This window comes from Aulonocara sp. 'chitande type north' Nkhata Bay, linkage group LG3, assembly GCF_057382095.1.
Source record: "Aulonocara sp. 'chitande type north' Nkhata Bay isolate Kocher_YH1m ecotype deep benthic linkage group LG3, A_spYH_male_GT1.1, whole genome shotgun sequence".
In the NCBI taxonomy this organism is placed as follows: Eukaryota; Metazoa; Chordata; class Actinopteri; order Cichliformes; family Cichlidae; genus Aulonocara; species Aulonocara sp. 'chitande type north' Nkhata Bay.
In genome coordinates this window covers 57,728,006-57,747,296 of record NC_141346.1, presented here as the reverse complement: position 1 = coordinate 57,747,296, position 19,291 = coordinate 57,728,006, and the positions used below count along the sequence as shown (strand labels likewise).

The 19,291-nt window shown below is 40.0% G+C and overlaps 1 protein-coding gene across 1 annotated transcript; it reads right to left on the bottom strand.

Moving 5' to 3' along the window:
- Positions 1-174: 174 nt before the first annotated feature.
- Positions 175-13,647, bottom strand: arsj (arylsulfatase family, member J). Its single transcript, XM_086285318.1, has 2 exons — positions 12,808-13,647; positions 175-2,166 (listed from the first exon to the last, which is right to left on the bottom strand). Exons 1-2 carry the CDS (start codon positions 13,116-13,118, stop codon positions 777-779), a joined length of 1,701 nt encoding a protein of 566 aa, XP_086141444.1. The 5' UTR covers positions 13,119-13,647; the 3' UTR covers positions 175-776.
- Between the last annotated feature and the right edge of the window lie 5,644 nt (positions 13,648-19,291).

Here is a 19,291-nt window from a genome sequence, read left to right as displayed (position 1 = left end):
GTAAAAGCCAAAATTACTGTATTTTCTATAAATAACTATACCCAGAAGCTGCCTTTCAGTTTCTAAACATGAAAAACATACACAAGGTTTTCAAATTACAAACGTAGTTGTTAGCAGAATAAACAAAATCAGGATATAGTAAAATGCAAGTAAAACAGAACTTGAAATGTTGTGTCTAGGGCTTTTATTTTGTTTATTTGTCTCACATTCAGTTTGGTTTGTGCTCAACCAGATATCATCTAAGAATAAGGGAACAAATGCTATTATCTTAAAGTTCACACTGGCTATGCTTATAAAAAACAACACACATCTACTTGCACATCTGTTTCCACAGTACCTTAGTGCTACAATCAACAACACAATAGAACTATGTTTTATTTTATGTGTCTGTCACCAAACATATATGGCAACTGTCTAGTGAAATTTGTTTTCTACTCTAAGTGAAACGTCAATCTATAAGAAAAATCTGACAACAGGTCAAGCATGCAACAGAATCTAGAAAAATAAACATTCTTTAAATGCCCTTGTCACTTACATGAGGTCTTAGTTTTGTCTGGGCATAGCAGTAGTGTTTGAACAACTGATCTTTTAATTGTTCTCTCGAGGAACTCTGAAAATGTCCATCTGCATTTTGTTCATACAGTATTTTCTGGAGTCAAGTTAAAACTACCTGGAATTAGAATGTCTGACAGCACAATCCTGTAAGAGTAAGCATTAATCCCTGAGTAAATATAACTTAAGGCATTCACAAACGTGGTATGTAATGTGCTACTCTTCTACTCTCTTCTCAACTTTGTGTTCTTTGATTTTTTTTCCCATCTTTTTTTACCGAGATGGTTGGTGAACAAGTTATTATACATCTCATCCTCTTCCTGCTGCTCCCTCATGTCTTTGTGCCAGGGTCCCCACACCCCACCGTTGTACTGAGGATTAGAACGCAGGTCTTTAGTTGGGTAGCACACCGGCACAGCAGTCTTGTTGTACTGAGCTAGCCGCATTAGCATCTTCTTTACTATATGCGGGTAGCGCTGAGACAAGTCCACTCTCTCATAGGGGTCCGCTGTAATGTTGAACAGCCAGATGGACTTACCTCGGTCCCAGCGGACACGTTCATTATGCAAGCGAGTGGTTAGCCGCTGATTCAAAAAAGTTTGTGGGGGCACCCAGTCACTGTAACCAGGCACACCTGTTAGTAGCTTCCAGTGGCCAACTCGGAGTGCAGCCTGAATAGCTGTGTTCCATAGGCCGTACCCAGCCTTCCACGATCCATTTTTGGCTTTGATGTAAATTGGGTCAATATTATGGAGAATGTCATGACGAGGTGATGGGCGGCCTTCACTAATAGTTTCCCAGACGTCATACCCATCCAGATTCAGATCTTCATCTAAAGTTCCCTCACCTAGGGTTACCAGTGTAGGGAACCAGTCAGTAATATGGATCAAAGATCGACATTTTGTTCCTTTGTTCATTAACAAGGGACTGTGAACAAAGCCCACTGCCTTGATCCCCCCTTCCCAGTATGTGGCCTTACTACCCCTCAAGGGCCAGTTACTTCCTCCTGCTAAAGGCTGGCCCCCATTGTCAGAAGAGTACACTATAACTGTGTTGTCATAATAACCATAGTGTTTTAGTGCTAATGTCAGGTTATGAATGGCTTCATCCAGGCAGGAAACCATGGCAGCATATTTACGACGGTACGGGTTTGGGATGCCCTTGTATCGCTCGAGGTAGCGAGCAGGAACTTGCAGTGGGGAATGAACCGCCTGGTAAGCCAAGTACAGAAACAAAGGTTGCTTACGAGGGTTGTGATTTGCTAAAATACTGACAGCCTTTTGTGTAAACATCACAGTAGAGTACAAGCCGCGGTCCTGTTCCCAAGCTGCTTCTTCCCCTTCATACAGATCATAGCCACACATGCTAGGGCCTTGGCATTTGTAATGACTGTAGTAGTCCCCACTTCCTAGCAGGGAGCCAAAGAACGTGTCAAAGCCACGCTGGGTAGGAAGGCATCCACGTTTGTAGAAGCCCAGGTGCCACTTCCCTACCATGTGGGTGGAGTAGCCTGCGTTCTTTAGCTTCTGGGGCAGAGTGATATTTTCCAGGGGTAGGCAGTTGGGCTGAGCAGCTCGGATGACAGAATGCTGAAGGCCTGTGTGGATCTGATATCTAAAGGAAAAAAGAAAAAAGAGATAAATTGTCATATATTAACCACAGTAGCCCTACACACCCCAATAGGGTGACTTTTCACAGAGAGGATCTCTGTACTGAAAATTTTACACCAATATGTTATTATCCAAAGCAGAAGAGGGCTTATAGGCCTGCAAGGGCAGGGTAATGTTGAGAAGTCCAGTGAAAAGAAGTTGATGGGTAATGGGAGGCAAAAATAACAGACCAAAGACCAGACAGTAAACTATGATTTGTAGCAAAGGGTGACCTGCAGCCAACTTGGCAGCAGGTCACCCTGTACTTCATCTGATAAATGAAGAACAGATACTATACTAAATGCAAATATAAACTCCTAATTTTGGTGTGCAAGGGAATTCATTTTTTTTAGATGGGTGATTTATTTGACTTTTAATGCTACTTTGCAAAAACTTGGACCTGCAGGAGTTTTATAGAATCGTTTATGAGTTCTAACTCAAAACACAGATTTTCCACGTGCAGAACTTCCAAGAATGTCCCAGTCATATGCCTCCACACAATCAGTTACTCAACGATTGAAAACATCACAACAGAGGAGGCTTGACATAAGTTTCCAAAGTGACATAAACACTTTCTTTATATACTTAAAAAATAAGTGAAAACACAAAGTGTTATTGTAATATGTCCTATAAATTATTATATCTGAATTCCCTTAGTATGCTACACTCCACCTTAAATGAAAGCAGTTTGCTTCATAATTGCTTCATTCCAGTATACTTCAATAATGTACACTCAGCAGACAATGGCTTAAATAGTAATCACTTATTATTGCTATGTAGTTTCAGTAAGTTTGTACTTCTCTTCTCAGGTACATAAATAGCAGAGCTGTTGAATAGGTTCCCAGCTTCAAGTTCTTCAGAACCCCCAGATCTCTAAGAATCTGTCCTGGTCAACTAACACCTCCAGCCTGGTCAAGAAGACCCATCGGTGCCTCTTCTTCTTGAGGACATTGAAGAAGAACAACTGACATACTGGGTAATGTCTACCGCTGTGCGATAGAGAGCATTGAGAGCATGTCACAGTCTGGTATGGTAATTGCTCTGTCGCTGACCACAAAGCACTCCGGCAGGTGGTGAAAACTGCCTAACACATCACAGTGACTCCACTTTCCTGCCATTGAGGATGTCTACAAGAAGAGATGTCTATGCCGAGCACGCATCATTCTCAGGGATTCCTCTCATCCTGCCAATGAAGTCTTCCAGCTCCTCCCCTCTAGAAGGCGCTACAGGACCTCACAGACTAAAACCAGCAGGATTAGGAACAGCTTCTTCCCAACTGCTGTCACCCTACTGAACTCAGTCCCCCACTGAACCTTTCCATTCACACTCAACTTAACCCGTCTACACTGCTCCTCCCCCCTATCCCTCCCAATGACCACAATCATGACTGTCATTTATTCTAATCATTCACCGTATGCTCACACTGGTTACTGCTATAGTTTTAGGACACTGGCATAGCATAGTCTCTGTCATAGTGCGTACACTGTTCACTATTATAGTCTGTTCAGATCGCTAGGCTTTCACTACTGTAGATGTCTTGATGCATGCTCAATCATCCAGGTAAGTAAATCTCCAAAAGCGATTCTGTTCATTTGGCCGTAGCGTCACAATTAACCTTAACAAGCAACATGCAACTAACCATAACATGTCTTTAATATGATTGTGACGGAACTCACAATCATATTAATTGTGACGGAACTGGAAGTGGATTTGAAGAGGTGACAGTACAAACCACTGCACTACTCTACCAGTCCAAGTGAATATTTGTAGCAAATTGATTGGGATGAAGGGATTTCTGGGATATGGTTGGACGAAAAAATGGTACTTCCCTGCAAGCATAAAATACCAGACCTTTTCGTATAAAAATGTACTTCTGGCTGGCTATAGCACAACTGGAACACAAACTATTACATGACCTACATGCAAAACTGGTGTGGTTCTAAAGAGAAATGTTAAATCAGATGTACAATGAAAAACTGACTTTGTATCTAACACCATTTAACTTGCGACACAGCATTCTGTGTATTATGTAGAACTGCTTTTCAAATTTGTCTGATCTTTTCATTTTATCATTAAACAAAAAGTTGTGCATATTGCATTGCATATGGGTGTAACCTTTCAGCCATTTGATCATAAGCACAGAGCTTTCTAGGCTGAGCACATGTGTGATGAATTGATGGGATTATAGCTGTTATACAGTTTCATGGAGCCAACAGCTGAAGTAAATACTCTTCAGATGCTAAGGATTTTGCTTAAGTGGAGAATATTTGTATGATTATTTCTCACCATCTCTGCTAACTTGTTCCTGGGAAATCCTAACCTACCTCATCACCAGTGTTTCAGTGCCAGCTGCAGCTGGCAGAATTATGCTTTTGGCCTTACACTGTGCTTTGCTAATTCAAAATGTGTTTTTGGCCCTTTTCCAAAACTACTGGGGACTGCAAATGCAATCTTTATAACATAGAAAATATTTTTGACTCATATCCAAAGCTGGTTCCCATGACTTTTGAAATTTCAAACTTTACAGGATAATAGTAAGGCCCATATCTGAATCTGATGTTTCTAGGCATTGCAAGTCTTTGAGGTGGATTTAAAACGAGACCATACCAGACCTTATTGTATAATATGGCAATGGGTCGACTTTCTTGTCAATTGGTGGTCTAGGCAGGTGAAGCACTGTAACTGTAACCCAGCTACATTCAGTGTTCAGCTGACTGCATAAGGTATGATTTATGCAACCACTGCCTTAAACAGTCCTTGTAATTTTTGTTATCTGTGACTTTTCAGATTTACTGCTTAGATGCCAAAATACAGTTACTTGCATTAATAAACAGAAAAATTTGTGGTTGAGTGTTATACTTTCTGACATCTCAGAGAAGTCCAGTGTACCAGTTTAAATTTGGGTATAAAATGTGAATTCATTTTGCTGCCTAATAAATAAAATATATTGTCACAAATTAATCTGAAGGTCAAAAAAAAATAATAACAATAATAATAGCACTGTCATTATGCTCTTAAATAGCATATTGACAGTGCTATTGAAGTTTGATTAAAACCATGTTTCCTACTGCCATTGTATTGAGAAAATATAGGAATATATTGATTGATATGTGGTATTTCCCCAAAGTACAGTGGTATTTCTTTCATATATATATATATATATATATATATATATATATATATATATATATATATATTGTTAAAAACTAACTGAGAACTTGGATCTAATACTCTAAATTATCTTCAATCTCTTTTAATTCTATTTAAATAAAGATTACTCTTCTCCTTCTGCCTTTTGAATCAGTCCCGATAGAACAAAAGAGAAAACTACAAAACAACAATGTCAAATGTATTTAGACATATACATGTGCGTTAAGACTTGACCCTAAAGAGCCCCAAAGCAGCTCCTGCAGGTTTGATGGTGTTCACATACCAAAAGGTTACAGCCGTGTAATTGGCATGTCATGCTAAGAGCAGCCTGGGCTCGCTCCACAAATCAGTAAAACCAGCTTGAGGTCTTGATGGAAAATGCTACAGAGGTAAAGACTTTCAAAGTATGTCTGTGTTGTTTCTTTTTGACATACACGAGGGTGAATATGATTTGACTTTATAGGTTTTGGAGCACCTGAAGGACATTTCTAGGTCTTTAGTGTTTATAAGGACTTAAATAATGACTGCACTAACTACTGCTCTCTTGAGACCAGCAGGGCATAAGCCGAGGATCTAAAGCTTTGGGGGCTGGCTCTTTTATCTAGCCTGGACTCAAGCCTCACATAGCCAGAAAAATATTTCCAGCAAAGAGTGGCTCACTTCCAGTTCTTATCATGTACAGACAGCTGTTGTATTTGCCCAGGAAAATGCAAGTTCTGCTTTCAAACACAGCTATAATCATGCTATCTCTCTGGTTTATTTACACAACCACTAAGCCAAAACGCCAGCAAATCATACACGTCATTAAACTTGAATCACAGAGCCCTGACAATCGCTAAGGTCCCACATGGCAAGTGAATTGGTGACTCCTTCAACCACTGAGGTTGAGGAGGTTCCCGGACAGACTAGCTGCCCAAACTGGGAGCTTTTCCTAGTGTTTCTGCACAACTTTCTCATCAAACATGGCTCAAATAAGAAGCCTCAGCCTAATGATCTGCATTTAATCAAAGTCAGCCTCGAGTAGTTCATCTTACTTTGCTCTTCCTTATAGCAGCTTCTTTGTTAATTTCCTTGCTATCTCTGCAGTTCTATTGCTCCCTTGGCTTGGATTTTATGTTGTGTATCTTAGATTACTCTTGGAACTAACATTGCTGAGTCGTTCCATGCACTTGTACCATGCACTATCATAGATAACAGTCACATACTGAAAGTGTTAACTTGTGGCACTGACGATGTTTTAATATTGCCCATACGCTGTATATTTGCTCCAGACCAGTCGATCCCCAGTTATCATTTAACTTCCTTTGTTTGATTAACTTGAGCAAAGCTGTGATGGCTGGCAGTCCCTTGGGCAGTTTTGTTGGATTAAAAACATTCTGTCAACCTTGGCAGAATGTTTTTAATCCAGCGATACAGCCCAAGGGACGGCACACTTTCTGTAGAAATGTGAACATTAAATCAATAAATGCACCCATCTTTCCCTAGAAACAACTCCATTATCCTGCCCTTTTTACAAGTTTGCCTGGGTAGGTTATCTTGTCCAATTAGGACAACATCTCCTATATTCACCAGAGTAGGCGTAGGAGTTTCATACTTGTGACTAGATTTTACATCCATCAAGAAGTTTTTCCACCAGCAGTTCCACCCCCATCTTGGACCCATGTCCTCCTGGCTTTTGCTGGTCACCTGAGATGGCAGAAGAGAAATTAGTCTCCCACCAACCAGGAAATGAGAGGGTATAAGTAACTGGAGCTCTGACGCTTCACTGTATACAAAGAACAGAGGTCTGGGATTTAAAACTGCCTTTCCTCCTATCAGCGAACTCAGGGGATCCTATCCTATCAGGGGCGATCATGGCTTAAGAGTTGGGAGTTCGCCTTGTTCCTTGGGCAAGACACTTCACCCATTGCCTACTGGTGGTGGTCAGAAGGCCCGGTGGCGCCAGTGTCCGGCAGCCTCGCCTCTGTCAGTGCGCCCCAGGGTGGCTGTGGCTTGCCATCACCAGTGTGTGTGAATGTGTGTGGATGACTGGATGTGTAAAACCCTTTGGGGTCCTTAGGGACTAGTAAAGCGCTATACAAATACCATTTACCATTTAACTCCTCAAAGTTTAGTGAAGCCCTCCGTAGGACCCTCTTTAGACTTGTTTTATAGACCCCAAAAGTCTTTCCCACAAGCAGCCCCACAAAGCAGCATGCATGACAATAAATTTCTAGGTGATCCTGTTATCACTGAAAAATCTTGTAATCTCTGATTCTTTAATTGACTTCCAAAAACTTAAATCATAAAACTTGGTCTGCTCAAGCAAACGTTTTGGCATTGTCGCTCGGTAATGGAGATGTGACTTGCTATGCTAGTTTCACCTTCATTCACCTGCAACTCTAACAACATGACACTAACCATCTGCCCCTTAACAACCAGTACATCTCCCTCACTTGCAAAAGAGTATCTCTGACCCCATCACACAATACACTACTGAATAAGAAGCTGAGAGTATCTATTACTGGTAGGCAGTACCACTAGCTCAAACTAAAATCAGGATACTGCAGCCTGTCTCCCACTATCTGTGTTTATCTAATAATGGCTTCAAATCTTTGATTGTTGAGTCTCTCTTGACATCTTGCTCGTATTTCAGGTTTAAGATTTCCTTTGCTGAAATTATGTTCTTGGGTAACTTTCCTCTAAAAAACATCTGCCATGGTGAGCTACTCTGGAATTAGTGCTCCCTTTATTGTTTGACTACAGTGGGAATTGACCATGAGCCTTTTAACCCATAGTTATTCTCAGTACTGTTTTTAACCTTCTGTACTTCTCTAGGTCTAGCTGTGGTTCAGCTCATTCAGTGCTGGTAAGCTATACTGTAGCCTACAAGGTAGATCTTAGCTCAGAGTTCACCTCATCTTGAACACATCAATCCTTTTTAACTTCATCAGTGAAACATGTATTCCACCACAGCTTACTTTGAATAAGGTTCTGAACACTGTCATGTGGTGTTTAGCTCAGCAGGATTGCTTTTGCTAGCACAGTGTGACCACAGCTCTGGATTTGTGAAACTTTGTAATTGAGTCACAATGTTGAGGCAGCAGCACTGTCACTGGAATCCAGTGTTGGGGAGTAGCGGAATATATGTACCGGCATTATGGATTTAAAATACAAAATATGAGTAACTGTATTCTGTTACAGTTACCGTTTAAATGGGCGGTAATCAGAATACTTTATATTGTATTGTAATGCTCCTAAAACATCAGAATGATGCATCAAACACCACTCTTAATTTATCTCATAATGTGGCATGTAGTATTTCACAGTCAGGCTGTTTGCCAGTTGTCTCAGTGACACTTGATGCTGAAAGTGGTCCAAGCAATGTACATCCTAAACTGCTTTCAACAGCTATTAGTGATTTTGTTATTTTCTCAACCTTGCAACACACTACTTGCCATTAATAATTCACTCCTATTGATAATAAGAGTTCAGTGCCTTTTATTGTGAAACCAACAAGCTGCTCTGTCCTTTTCAACTCTTTGCTGTGTATTCACCACATTTTCCAGTGACACTCCCACATGAGCGGATGATCCGAAGTTGTGCCTCAGCAATGATAGCATTAGCTCTTTCACTATGCTCTCATGAACTATGCGTTTTTGGCTGCCTCCATCTGGCAAGCAATGACACCAAAGCATTTGTTCTGCTACTATCAGTACTCAAATGTACTTCTTTTTGATCGCAAACTAATTGATGATGTCAGGAGGTGAAACACTCAACTCTGCAGAATTTCACTATGTGTTAAGGCAGACATAACACTATGCCAGTTTTCTTGCTTCCTCTTTGTGAGCAGTCACAGAATGTTCTGGATAATATTCTCTTTCATGTTTGTACTTGCACAATATATCCAGTGTGATAAACTCCATTTGCTGTGTGTAGCTCTATGTATGCCCTTAGGGCGACTTTTTCACTGGGGTACTGAATTTTGTTTATTGGTTCTGAAGAGGTTCTGTTGGCGCTCTTGTTAATGTTCCAGTCAGATAGCTTCTCCCATTTACACAGTACATCACTGTTATGAATAACTGTTTTATACTGAGACCAGAATTCATGCCGCTAACTTGTTTTTCTATCAGCAACATAACTGATTGTTTGTCTGATGACCTGAGTGAACTTGAACTTGCATCACTACCCTGTACACTCGTAGATTTGCACGCCTTCTGAATTAATCTACTGGTGCAAGCTTGCCATGCAAGACTATGGTCGTGGTATCCCTGAATACTTGCAATCTCTACCTACAGATCATCCATTGGCATTATAACATCAGTGCCATGATCCATTAAACTTTCCTCCTTGGCTGACAAGACGGACAGCATTTTACAGTGATGTGGATTGTTCCCTGCTTTCTTCAAATCTATTCAATGTACTCGGCCACCTCTGCAGCTAGTGTAAGCTAGTGTTAGCTTCTTGTGTCATGCAGAAGTCAGGTTTCTAAACAGCTCTCGACAACTGTTAGAATTCAAAAGGCAAGAAGCAATCAGCTAAGTAAAGAGAAACAGCTGTCCATCATTACTTTAAGAACTGAAGGTCAGTCAGTGAGGAAAATTGCTAAAACTTTGAATGTGTCCCCAAGTGCAGTCACAAAAACCATCAAAAAGGGAAAGGGAAAGGAAAACCAAGAGTCACCTCTTCTGCTGAAGATAAATTCATCTGAGTCACCAGCCTCAGAAATCGCAAGTTAACTGCACCGCAGGTTAGAGCCAAGATAAATGCCACACAGAGTTCCAGTAGCAAACACATCTCTACATGTTCAGAGGAGACTGTGTGAATCAGACCTTTATGGTCAAACAGCTGCTAAGAAACCACAACTAAGGAAAAGCATCAAGCAGAAGAGATTTGTTTGAGCCAAAAAACACAATGGACATTATTGGTTCCACCTGCCATATCTTTGTGTGGCGCAGAAAAGGTGAACGAATGGTCACTGCATTCATGGTTTCCACTGTGAAGCATGGAGCAGGAGGTGTGGTGGTGTGGCGGTTCTTTGCTGGACCATCATTCATTTTTCAGCAGGACAATGACCCCAAACACACCTCCAGGCTGTATAAGGCCTATTTGACCGAGAAGGAGAGTGATGGAGAGCTGCGCCAGATGGCCTGGCCTCCACAGTCACCTGACCTAAACCCAATTGAGATGGTTTTGGATGAGATGGACCGCAAAGTGAAGGCAAAAGGGCCAACAAGTGCTCAGCATATCTAGGAACTCCTTCAAGACTGCTGGAAAACCATTTCAGGTGACGACCTCATGAAGCTCATTGAGAGAATGCCAAGAGTGAGCAAAGCAGTAATCAAAGGGGTGGCTCTCTTGAACAATCTAAAATCTAAAAAATGTTTTGAGTAATTTTTAACTTTTCTGTTTACTTTATAATTCTATATGTGTTCATTCATAGTTTTGATGCCTTCAGTGAGAATCTACAATGTAAATAGTCATAAAAATAAGGAAAAACCATTAAATGGTTGCCCAAACTTTTGACTGATAGTGTATAATGTGAGTATGGTGAACAAGAAGATGGTTCAGATGCAGCTGGTAGCCAAGGTAACCAGTCTAAACAACCTGTAAAAACTCAGTCAGGAGCTTAAGAAGGTCTTATGTTTTGGATTCAGTCCTTTAGTGACTTAAATTTGTCATGACAAGTCTCTCCAAGTATGCCAGTGAGACTTGAGACAATTTTGTTTTCTGAGCTTTTGTGAATATCCAGTTTACACAGACATGTAATGTTTTAGTCTCAACACAGGAAGAGATGCTTTTCTTTCACCCATATTCAACCTCATCATGCTTATCTCGCCATCAAACTGTTTAACTCCTCACTGGAGGGGAGAGGGAGGAGAAACAGGGGGACAAGGGAGGGCGGGAACAACTGAGTTGTAGGTACTTTTCTACACTGTGCAATATTTGCAATATTTGACTTTTGTTTTTTGTTTTGTCTTTTTTCTTATATTTGACTGTGCAATAATCGCTGTGCAATATACTCACTCAAATGAGCAATCCTATTTATCCATATTGTATATTCTGTATCTATATATGTGTATATATGGTGTATTTATGCTTATATCCTTACTCTCATTCCCCTTAATGTATCTGTAACATGCAACTTCTTTCGGTGCTTTGCTACTGGAAACTGAATTTCCCGGAGGAATCCACCCGAGGGATTAATAAAGTTTCATCTAATCTAATCTAATCTCTCTGTGACCACCTGCTCATTATCAGAAGCATGGAACCATAACTGAATCTACACCTAGATGGATCCTAAGGTCGCGGCTCCACTTGGTGATCAGAGCAGTGGGCAGCAGCCAGGGGTGCTACAGTTTTCTCATTATTGTCTTGGACACCCATCAATGTGATGCAAAACATTGTATAAACTCTTTTGTTAGCTCTTTTGGTTTGGGCCCAACAGGGCCTTCAAAGACAGCAATAGTTAGATCTGCAAATCAATGTTTAGGTGGAAAGTCTGAAAAAGTGTTATAGTTGAGTAGTAATGAAATTGTTACAATTCAAAGAAAGCATCAAACTATGTAATTGTTTGCCATATCCTTTTAATCTTCAAAGCTCTTCAAAGTTTGATTAATTTCCTGATGCTTAATTTCCTGCCTTGTGTCTTCTTTGTAAATTTAAAAATGTTTGGAAATAAAAGATTTATGGCATAATTTTTTTTTACTCTTACTGTAATCTTGTACTTGGAAGCGACTTACTTCACTTTAAAGTTAAGAAAAATGTAGAATGGGAAAATGCTGTTCCCAGAAAGGGGTGGTCAGGTGGCCTAATTCCTCCTGAAAGATGATTTGTCTCTAGACTACAGTACTTGAGTAATCTTGCCATAGGCATAGATTGGATAAGAGCATGTATATGACCAGTGCATGAATGTAACTTCAGTAATTGTTTTGGGGTACAACTTTAATGTACTTTAAGGTACTTTAAGGTACTTTAATTTTTTATATAATGTACTCTAGGTGTTTCTCTTATGCTGATATATGCTTCTAATGCACTATAATAATGGACTTTGTACCCCACACAATGTTTAAGCTTTAGTCAGTTATTATTTTTCAGATTTTAAGATACGAATATGACACTGTAATATTATAAAATAAAGCTACACTGCAGATAAGTAGTTATATTGATCCCCAGCTACAGCAAGAATGTAATAAAAACAATAAAGATTATAACAATAAATATAGTATAATGTGTATATGTATTTATCACCGCTCACTCAAAACAAAGCACTTTTTCAGTGCACTTTTCGCGTGACAGATCTGTATGAGGGCACGGACAGCACATGAGCCTGGAGATCGTTTCCTCTAGTGTATTTATTTCTGACCAAACACGTCCTTGAGCTTCCCAGACGCCAATAGTTTCTCCTCTAAACTCCACGACGCATGGTTACTACAACCGGGACAGAGCAGAGAACAGTCTCTATAATGCACTCTACCTTCCCGTCATGAGCTGGCTCCTGGACGGGCTGCAGAGAGGTTGGACGTAGTAATTCTCCAGTTTGACTCCCTCTGCTGCCAACCGGTCCAAGGTCGGGGTTTTGATCTCCGAGCCGTGGTACCCGACATCCCGGAAGCCTTGATCATCCACCAGGATAAAAATGATATGTGGCTGAGAGCTCGATTTCCCAAACTCATTCCCTTGGTTGTGCAGCTCAGCGTTCCAGTTTTCCCACGACATCTGAACGCTCCAGGTCTGCGAAATAATACAACCGAAGAATAAACTTAACGGTACCCACAAGATAAACATGTTTCAGGCAGATTTAGATTCAAGTCGGCGTTAACTGTTGGCCCATAACGCTGTGTATGCGGGCGGCGGCGTTTTGCACATGTTCAGGGGGAACGGCAACACTTGGAAATCGGGTTCAGTCTTTCTCTCCACGCCAACAATCCTCTGAGAGCTCCAGGATTTGAGGAAAGGTCCCAGAAAACAAACACATCTGGCGTAGCTGCTTTTTTCCTTTTACCGCGGGCGAAAACGTTCATACCGTGATAGACACACAAGCCCATGCTGAGGTTTGTCGCAGCACAGCTTTAGTCATTCTTCCGGTTGCGTAGTTTTTGTCAGAAGACGCGCTGGACTTCCAGAGCTAACTCGCAGCGTGTAACAGCTGCTCCACTGCAGATGTTCTCCATCCTGTGACTGAGCCGCGTTTCCAAGCTGTCAGCGCTCTGAGGACTGAATCCACACGCTGAGGAGGCAGGTCCTTCTCTCTTTGCAGCTCCCAGAGCAACGTTTTACCAAGAAACATCCAGGAGCGGCCCTTAACCCCCGTGTGTGTTAGCCACAACTACAAAAATTATGTTTGTAGTACTCATCTTTAAAGATGAACTAAAACTCGAAAAAATTACCCCCCCTCCCAAAGAATAATTAATAATTATATCTTAAGTTAATGCTCAACCCTGTTAAATCACATGCAAGTGAGACTAGCAAGATGAGGGCACGAAGACGACAGAAAAACTGATGAATACCAGTATTTTCAGCTGTATAACTACAGCTAATGAGGATTTGATAACTTGAAGGACTTTTGTAGGTAAACTAAAAAAGTAAGTAATGGTTTTGAAGTGCCGTGTTTCACTTACAGAAACAACAATATACGATCAAAATGTTCTGAGACTGTCTGGTTGCAATATGTTTATGCACATGCAACATCTACTGTTGGGATTCTGGGATAAACATAAAAGGACTGGTTCTTATACAACCCATTTCTACTTACTCTTCTTGAGCACTCAAAGTGCTTGATACAACTCGTCTCATTCACACCTATTCATACAAGCACTTTTTGATGGTTTTCTATTTAAATGCTTCCAGTCTAACATTCTCACATTCAAACTCTGAAGTATTGAAGTTGCCAGCATTCTTGCAAAAAACATTTTAGATGGTGAGTGTGTTACACTGACAGTTACATCTGGCTTCATCAAATTGCTGATAGGTTTCTGAAATTAATACATGATTTTTACATTTACATTTCTTATCTCTGTATTAAGACCATTATAGAAAAGGGCTGTGTCCTTTTTCAGAAAACAAGCTAGTAGGGTATTGAAATAGCGTTGCATTTTAGCAGGCGCTCAAAGTTCTATGAAAAATGTGCACTAGTGTTGTGACATCTAAATGAGGTGGGACTTGGCAGCCTGGTTAATTAGAAAATAAAACATTCTAATGTTATAAAGTTATTTTTGTAGGGTAACCTTAGACTAACCAAAAGAGGCTGAACCTTGAAAACACTCTTATAGAAAGGCAAGAAAAAAAACCCAAGCACCTGGCTAATAGTTGATATGTTTATTTGTAAAATTGTTGCTGTGAGTTTGACAGAAAAGTGAGGACTGTGCTGATGCAGGCAGAAGGTCTTAACTGTACCATGCAATTGTTCATTTGCCAAATATAAAAGCCATTAAACTTATCCATAAATCCATTATCCATGACACATGGTGATGCACTGTCATGTAATGTGCTTGTGCAATCAAATTTTTTGTGATGTAGCGTTCTTCAAACATTATTCACTTACTCTCAGTTAAGTTAGGTTGGGGATGAAGATTTTTCCTGCTTTCACTGTCACCAGGACCTGAATTAAAAGCAGAAATGTCATACAAGTTGGTAGAAGGCATTCGAATTGAATAGAGGTTGCAGCTTTGCAAGCTAATAGTTCCCTCATAAATCCCAGAAAGAAATGTTTAGGTATCTAAGCTGAAAAATCTTAAAAGAATAAATTTAGCCTCAATGTAACCTTGACAGAAATAGGAGTGGGTTTTTTAAAAACCGTTTTTCTAAATATGAGACTCATTTAAGGTGTTTGTTTGCTCCCAGGTGATACAGCAGTCTCTATCTGGTGCTGACCTAAATCTCTCCATATGATCCAATTGTGCTATGTAAAGAAACCTGCTGTAAGTCAATGACCTGGGCCAGAGATGTTAGGAAAGACTGGAGGTGCTGTGAAAGGCCCTCACATTCTGTAACTTTAAGTATACAAAGTATACTTCACCTACCGCCTACTGGTGTTGGCCAGAGGGGCTGATGGCGCGATATGGCAGCCTCGCTTCTGTCAGTCTGCCCCAGGGCAGCTGTGGCTACAAGTGCAGCTTGCCTCCACCAGTGTGTGAATGCGAGAGTAAATGAATAGTGGGATTGTAAAGTGTTTTAAGTGTCTTGAAAAGCGCTACATAAATGCAATCCATTATTATTATTATTATTATTATTATTATTATTATTATTATTATTGTATTCGCATGCACATACACACCAGTCAACAGAGTAGTGTGTAGACAAATTATTTTTCTTGTTAGAAAAAAAGCTGATAGATTTAAGCATCCAGAGCAAAGATTGTGCAGGAGAGTTCATTTAGCATGTCTGCACGTGTTACTAGAATAGAAATGATTTATGAATCATCAGTCCATGATAAAAATCAAATGTATTCAGTTTCCTAAATAACACAATTCACAAACTTAATGTTCAGCATTGAAAGAGGTACAATTACTTAGTCGTGCTATTACAAAGAGATGAATATAAGGTTCAGAAACAGGATGTGACCTCAAGTTCTTAGAATGTTTTAGGAACTGAGCTCATCAAAAGTCACTTTTACTATGTGGTGGGATAGTTTTCAAGCAACACCTCATTTGATAGTCTGAAACAAATAATAAATGGTTACAAAAAAGAACAGTCTCGCCACATTAAATGGACATTATGTGCAATTGCTAAGTTTTCATGAGTCTCATTGTTTTCATGAGTCTCTGCAACTGCATTATGCTTAGGAGCTATCAGACACAGCTATTAATTATGATGATAAATGCATTTGAGATGCAGTATTTTTTTTTTTTACTTAGTGCTTCTTCCCCTAAAATCTAACCAGGCTTTATAATCTATACTGCAACAAGGCACTGAGAAGTCAGATATTAAATACTTTAATGTTCAGTTTAGAAAGTTGTTTTTATCTTTGAACATAGTTCAGGAGTCTGACCAAGAAAATATAGATGACTAAGTTAAAATAACTACCATTCGATGAACACTAGTGCAGTAGCCTGGAGCGCTGCAGGCACTGAAAATGAAAATGAAGATACTGGCGTCCCAGTCCAACCAAGTCATAGCTTATGTTTTCCAAGTGGAAGTTTGTTAGGCAGTTTGCTGACTTTAAGTTTGTCTAACCAAAACCTCAATAGCACAGGTGTTCAGTCTTATAAATTAGGTGACTTTTCAATCGTTTGATGGGAAATAATGCTTTGGAAGGATTAACATGGCATAATGTACTCATACCCTACAAATGGAAATGCCTACCTAGAGGTCATGTGCCATATAGGCCGCCAAGCTATTTCATTTTCTCCTGAAAAACATTATTCTTATTTTTTCCATGAACAAAAAGCAAGGAAAATCAGGGCAAATGTCAGATCTTGTAAAATGTATTCTGTGTTTCATCAAGAGTGGCAGGCTAAATTCTGTCAGGGAGCTGCAACTTTTTGTGCCAAGTGCGAACTACAACCACATTTTAATACTAAATAAACACTTCCAACACATGTAAAAACTGTAACCTTTTAGAGTGCTTTTACCTGTATACAACAGCAATGTAGTGGATGATTTCATTGTGTGAGCAGAATGAGATCTGAAGTGGATTACCCATATGAGCTCCCACCCCAGCTCTGTTATTGTCTCACACATTCCAGAGTGAGTTGATGGTGAACCAGATGGAGTCTACAAAGCAACTGTGTCTCAGTGGAGAGAACCCATGATTAGCTGATAGAAGAGAAATGTCAGCAATGCTGAGAGCTGCCTTAGTTCAGCTTTTGGCCCATTTAAGTTATGTTAAACTTTATTAACTGTTTGAAAAGCAAAACATTGTTCAGAGACTTTCAGCTCTTTTTGGAGAATCTGAATTAGCAATTTTGGGCCACTGGGGATAATCCAAACAGGTACGCTGTGTTCACACTACAACTGTGGACACTGGTTGGACTGGCTTTCCAACCAAAAATGTATAAATAATGTTGTCAGTCTTTTTTGAGTGACCTTTCTAGAAAGTTGAGAATGGCTTTAATATACTCTTTGCTTTTAATTCTGTTTGGTCTTCACTACTTCTAAACACGATGTTTAGAAGTACACACTGTGTTTTCAGCTAACTTTTTTAAACTATACAGTATAATCCACTGGCTAGTTGCTGAGTTTTAACTTTGTACAGCAGTGTAAATTAGGTTACGTCAAAACAGTGAAACTGCTGATCATAAAATGAAATCTGTGGATAAGGATTGTTTTTGTCAAGGGATGGCATCAAGGGAACTATGTCAGAGGACCTTTTGTGTGTTTCTCAGAGACACTAGTGGGCGCTGAGTGATGGGTTTTAATGAGATCATCTATATATGGTCAAGAAAGAGAGATTCTGCAATATTTTAGTACAACCTTTGATGCATTTTCTTCTGTGTATAACACCATCTATCACCATCTGGAAACTTTTTCTCTCCCCTACAACAATCTAGCGAGTCAGCTTATCTTAAAAGGCTAAAGGCACTGCTTTGACCTTTCAGCAGATCCACTCCAAATCTGGGGTGAGTTAAAAGTTATAATGAACAGCAGGCGATCCCAATAAAGAGTGATTAGGAAAAACAACACAGCAGACGCCTCCACAATAAATTAGTATTCAGCTCTAGGCTCCTGGGTTTTACGGGACTGACTGGGCAGAAACAAGCTGTTTCTTGCTAACATTTCGTGTCTACCAGCCATTTTAGTTTAATAATAAGCTGTACCATTTTACACAAAGGACAATGTTGTTTAAAAGATCACTTTTTCCAGCTTGTGTTGTGTAGGTTCTGTTGTGTTTATTAACCAGATTCAGTAAAATGATGATGGCTGTAACATAATCTTAAAATGATATTCAGTGTATTGCTCCATCAAAGCCACAGTCCTAACCTGCTGTTGCCTGCATTGTCTGCACGTCAGACAAGCCACAGCAAAGAAACCTTACTGGGTTAACAGAAGGGGCCCTGTTTGTTTCTGCTTGGCTGACTTCAGACATACTCTTCTGTTCAGATACAATCGCTATCTGCTTGGTTTCCATGATGTTGCTCAGGTGAACAAGAATCAGAATTCTCACCTGTCACCCACAGTTGCAGATGTTTGAACAGCTTTAGTCTGTGCGGATGCAGATGGATGATAGATTGCAGTGAAGCAAATTCAGAGAACAAAAGACAGAGTGAAAATTCTTAAAGCACAAGAGCAGTCAAAGAGCATAGAAAGACTGTCACCATTTAGCATATACAATTACCATATAATTGTAAAGTGACTTTTCCCCCGATATTTAATTTATTTTAATTTTTGGAGATTGCTTAGATGGCTTAGCAGTTTCAATGCTTTCTATTCAGATCATTTGGGGGAGTCATGATCGAAGCTTGTTTCATCACACAGACCAAAACAGTCAGTAAATACCACTATGTTTAGTTTTATACCAGGATGTGTGCCTTAAATTTACAGGTGAAACGTAATGTATGAATCCAAACAAAATAAAAGTGACAGGAAGTTTTTGTCCTTAATTTAATTTTTGAAATTCAAGTTTCATGGTCAATGCCAGGAATGTTTACACAGTCCCTAAGAGCAAGAAGCAAGAAGAAAGATCTGTGCCATTGTCTCCTCACTTGTGAAAACCACTAAAATTAAGGGGACATTCCAAGCCACAAAAGAGGCTGGAGAGATGAACACGATGATAGTTGTAATGGTGGCCTTGACACCCTGTTCAGATGAAGAACAGATAAGGACGAGCTGTTGAGAAAATCCTCCACACAGACCTGTTGCCTTTTGAAATGTGGGCAAGTGTTGATGCAAAGGTATGCATGGTAAGTGGAAACCCTTATTTCGTTCTTGACTTTCAGGTACATAACACAGCTAGAGGGAAGACGCTACACACACAGGCCACTGGGGCCAAGGGCAAAGGCAGACAAAACAGATTGTGAGGC

Excerpts from the sequence above, each read along its gene's own strand:
- arsj (XM_086285318.1), bottom strand. The coding sequence starts at position 13,118 with ATGTTTATCTTGTGGGTACCGTTAAGTTTATTCTTCGGTTGTATTATT. Across the intron at positions 2,167-12,807 it reads AGCCAGCTCATGACGGGAAG|ATATCAGATCCACACAGGCC; the intron begins GTAGAGTGCATT and ends TTTTTCCTTTAG.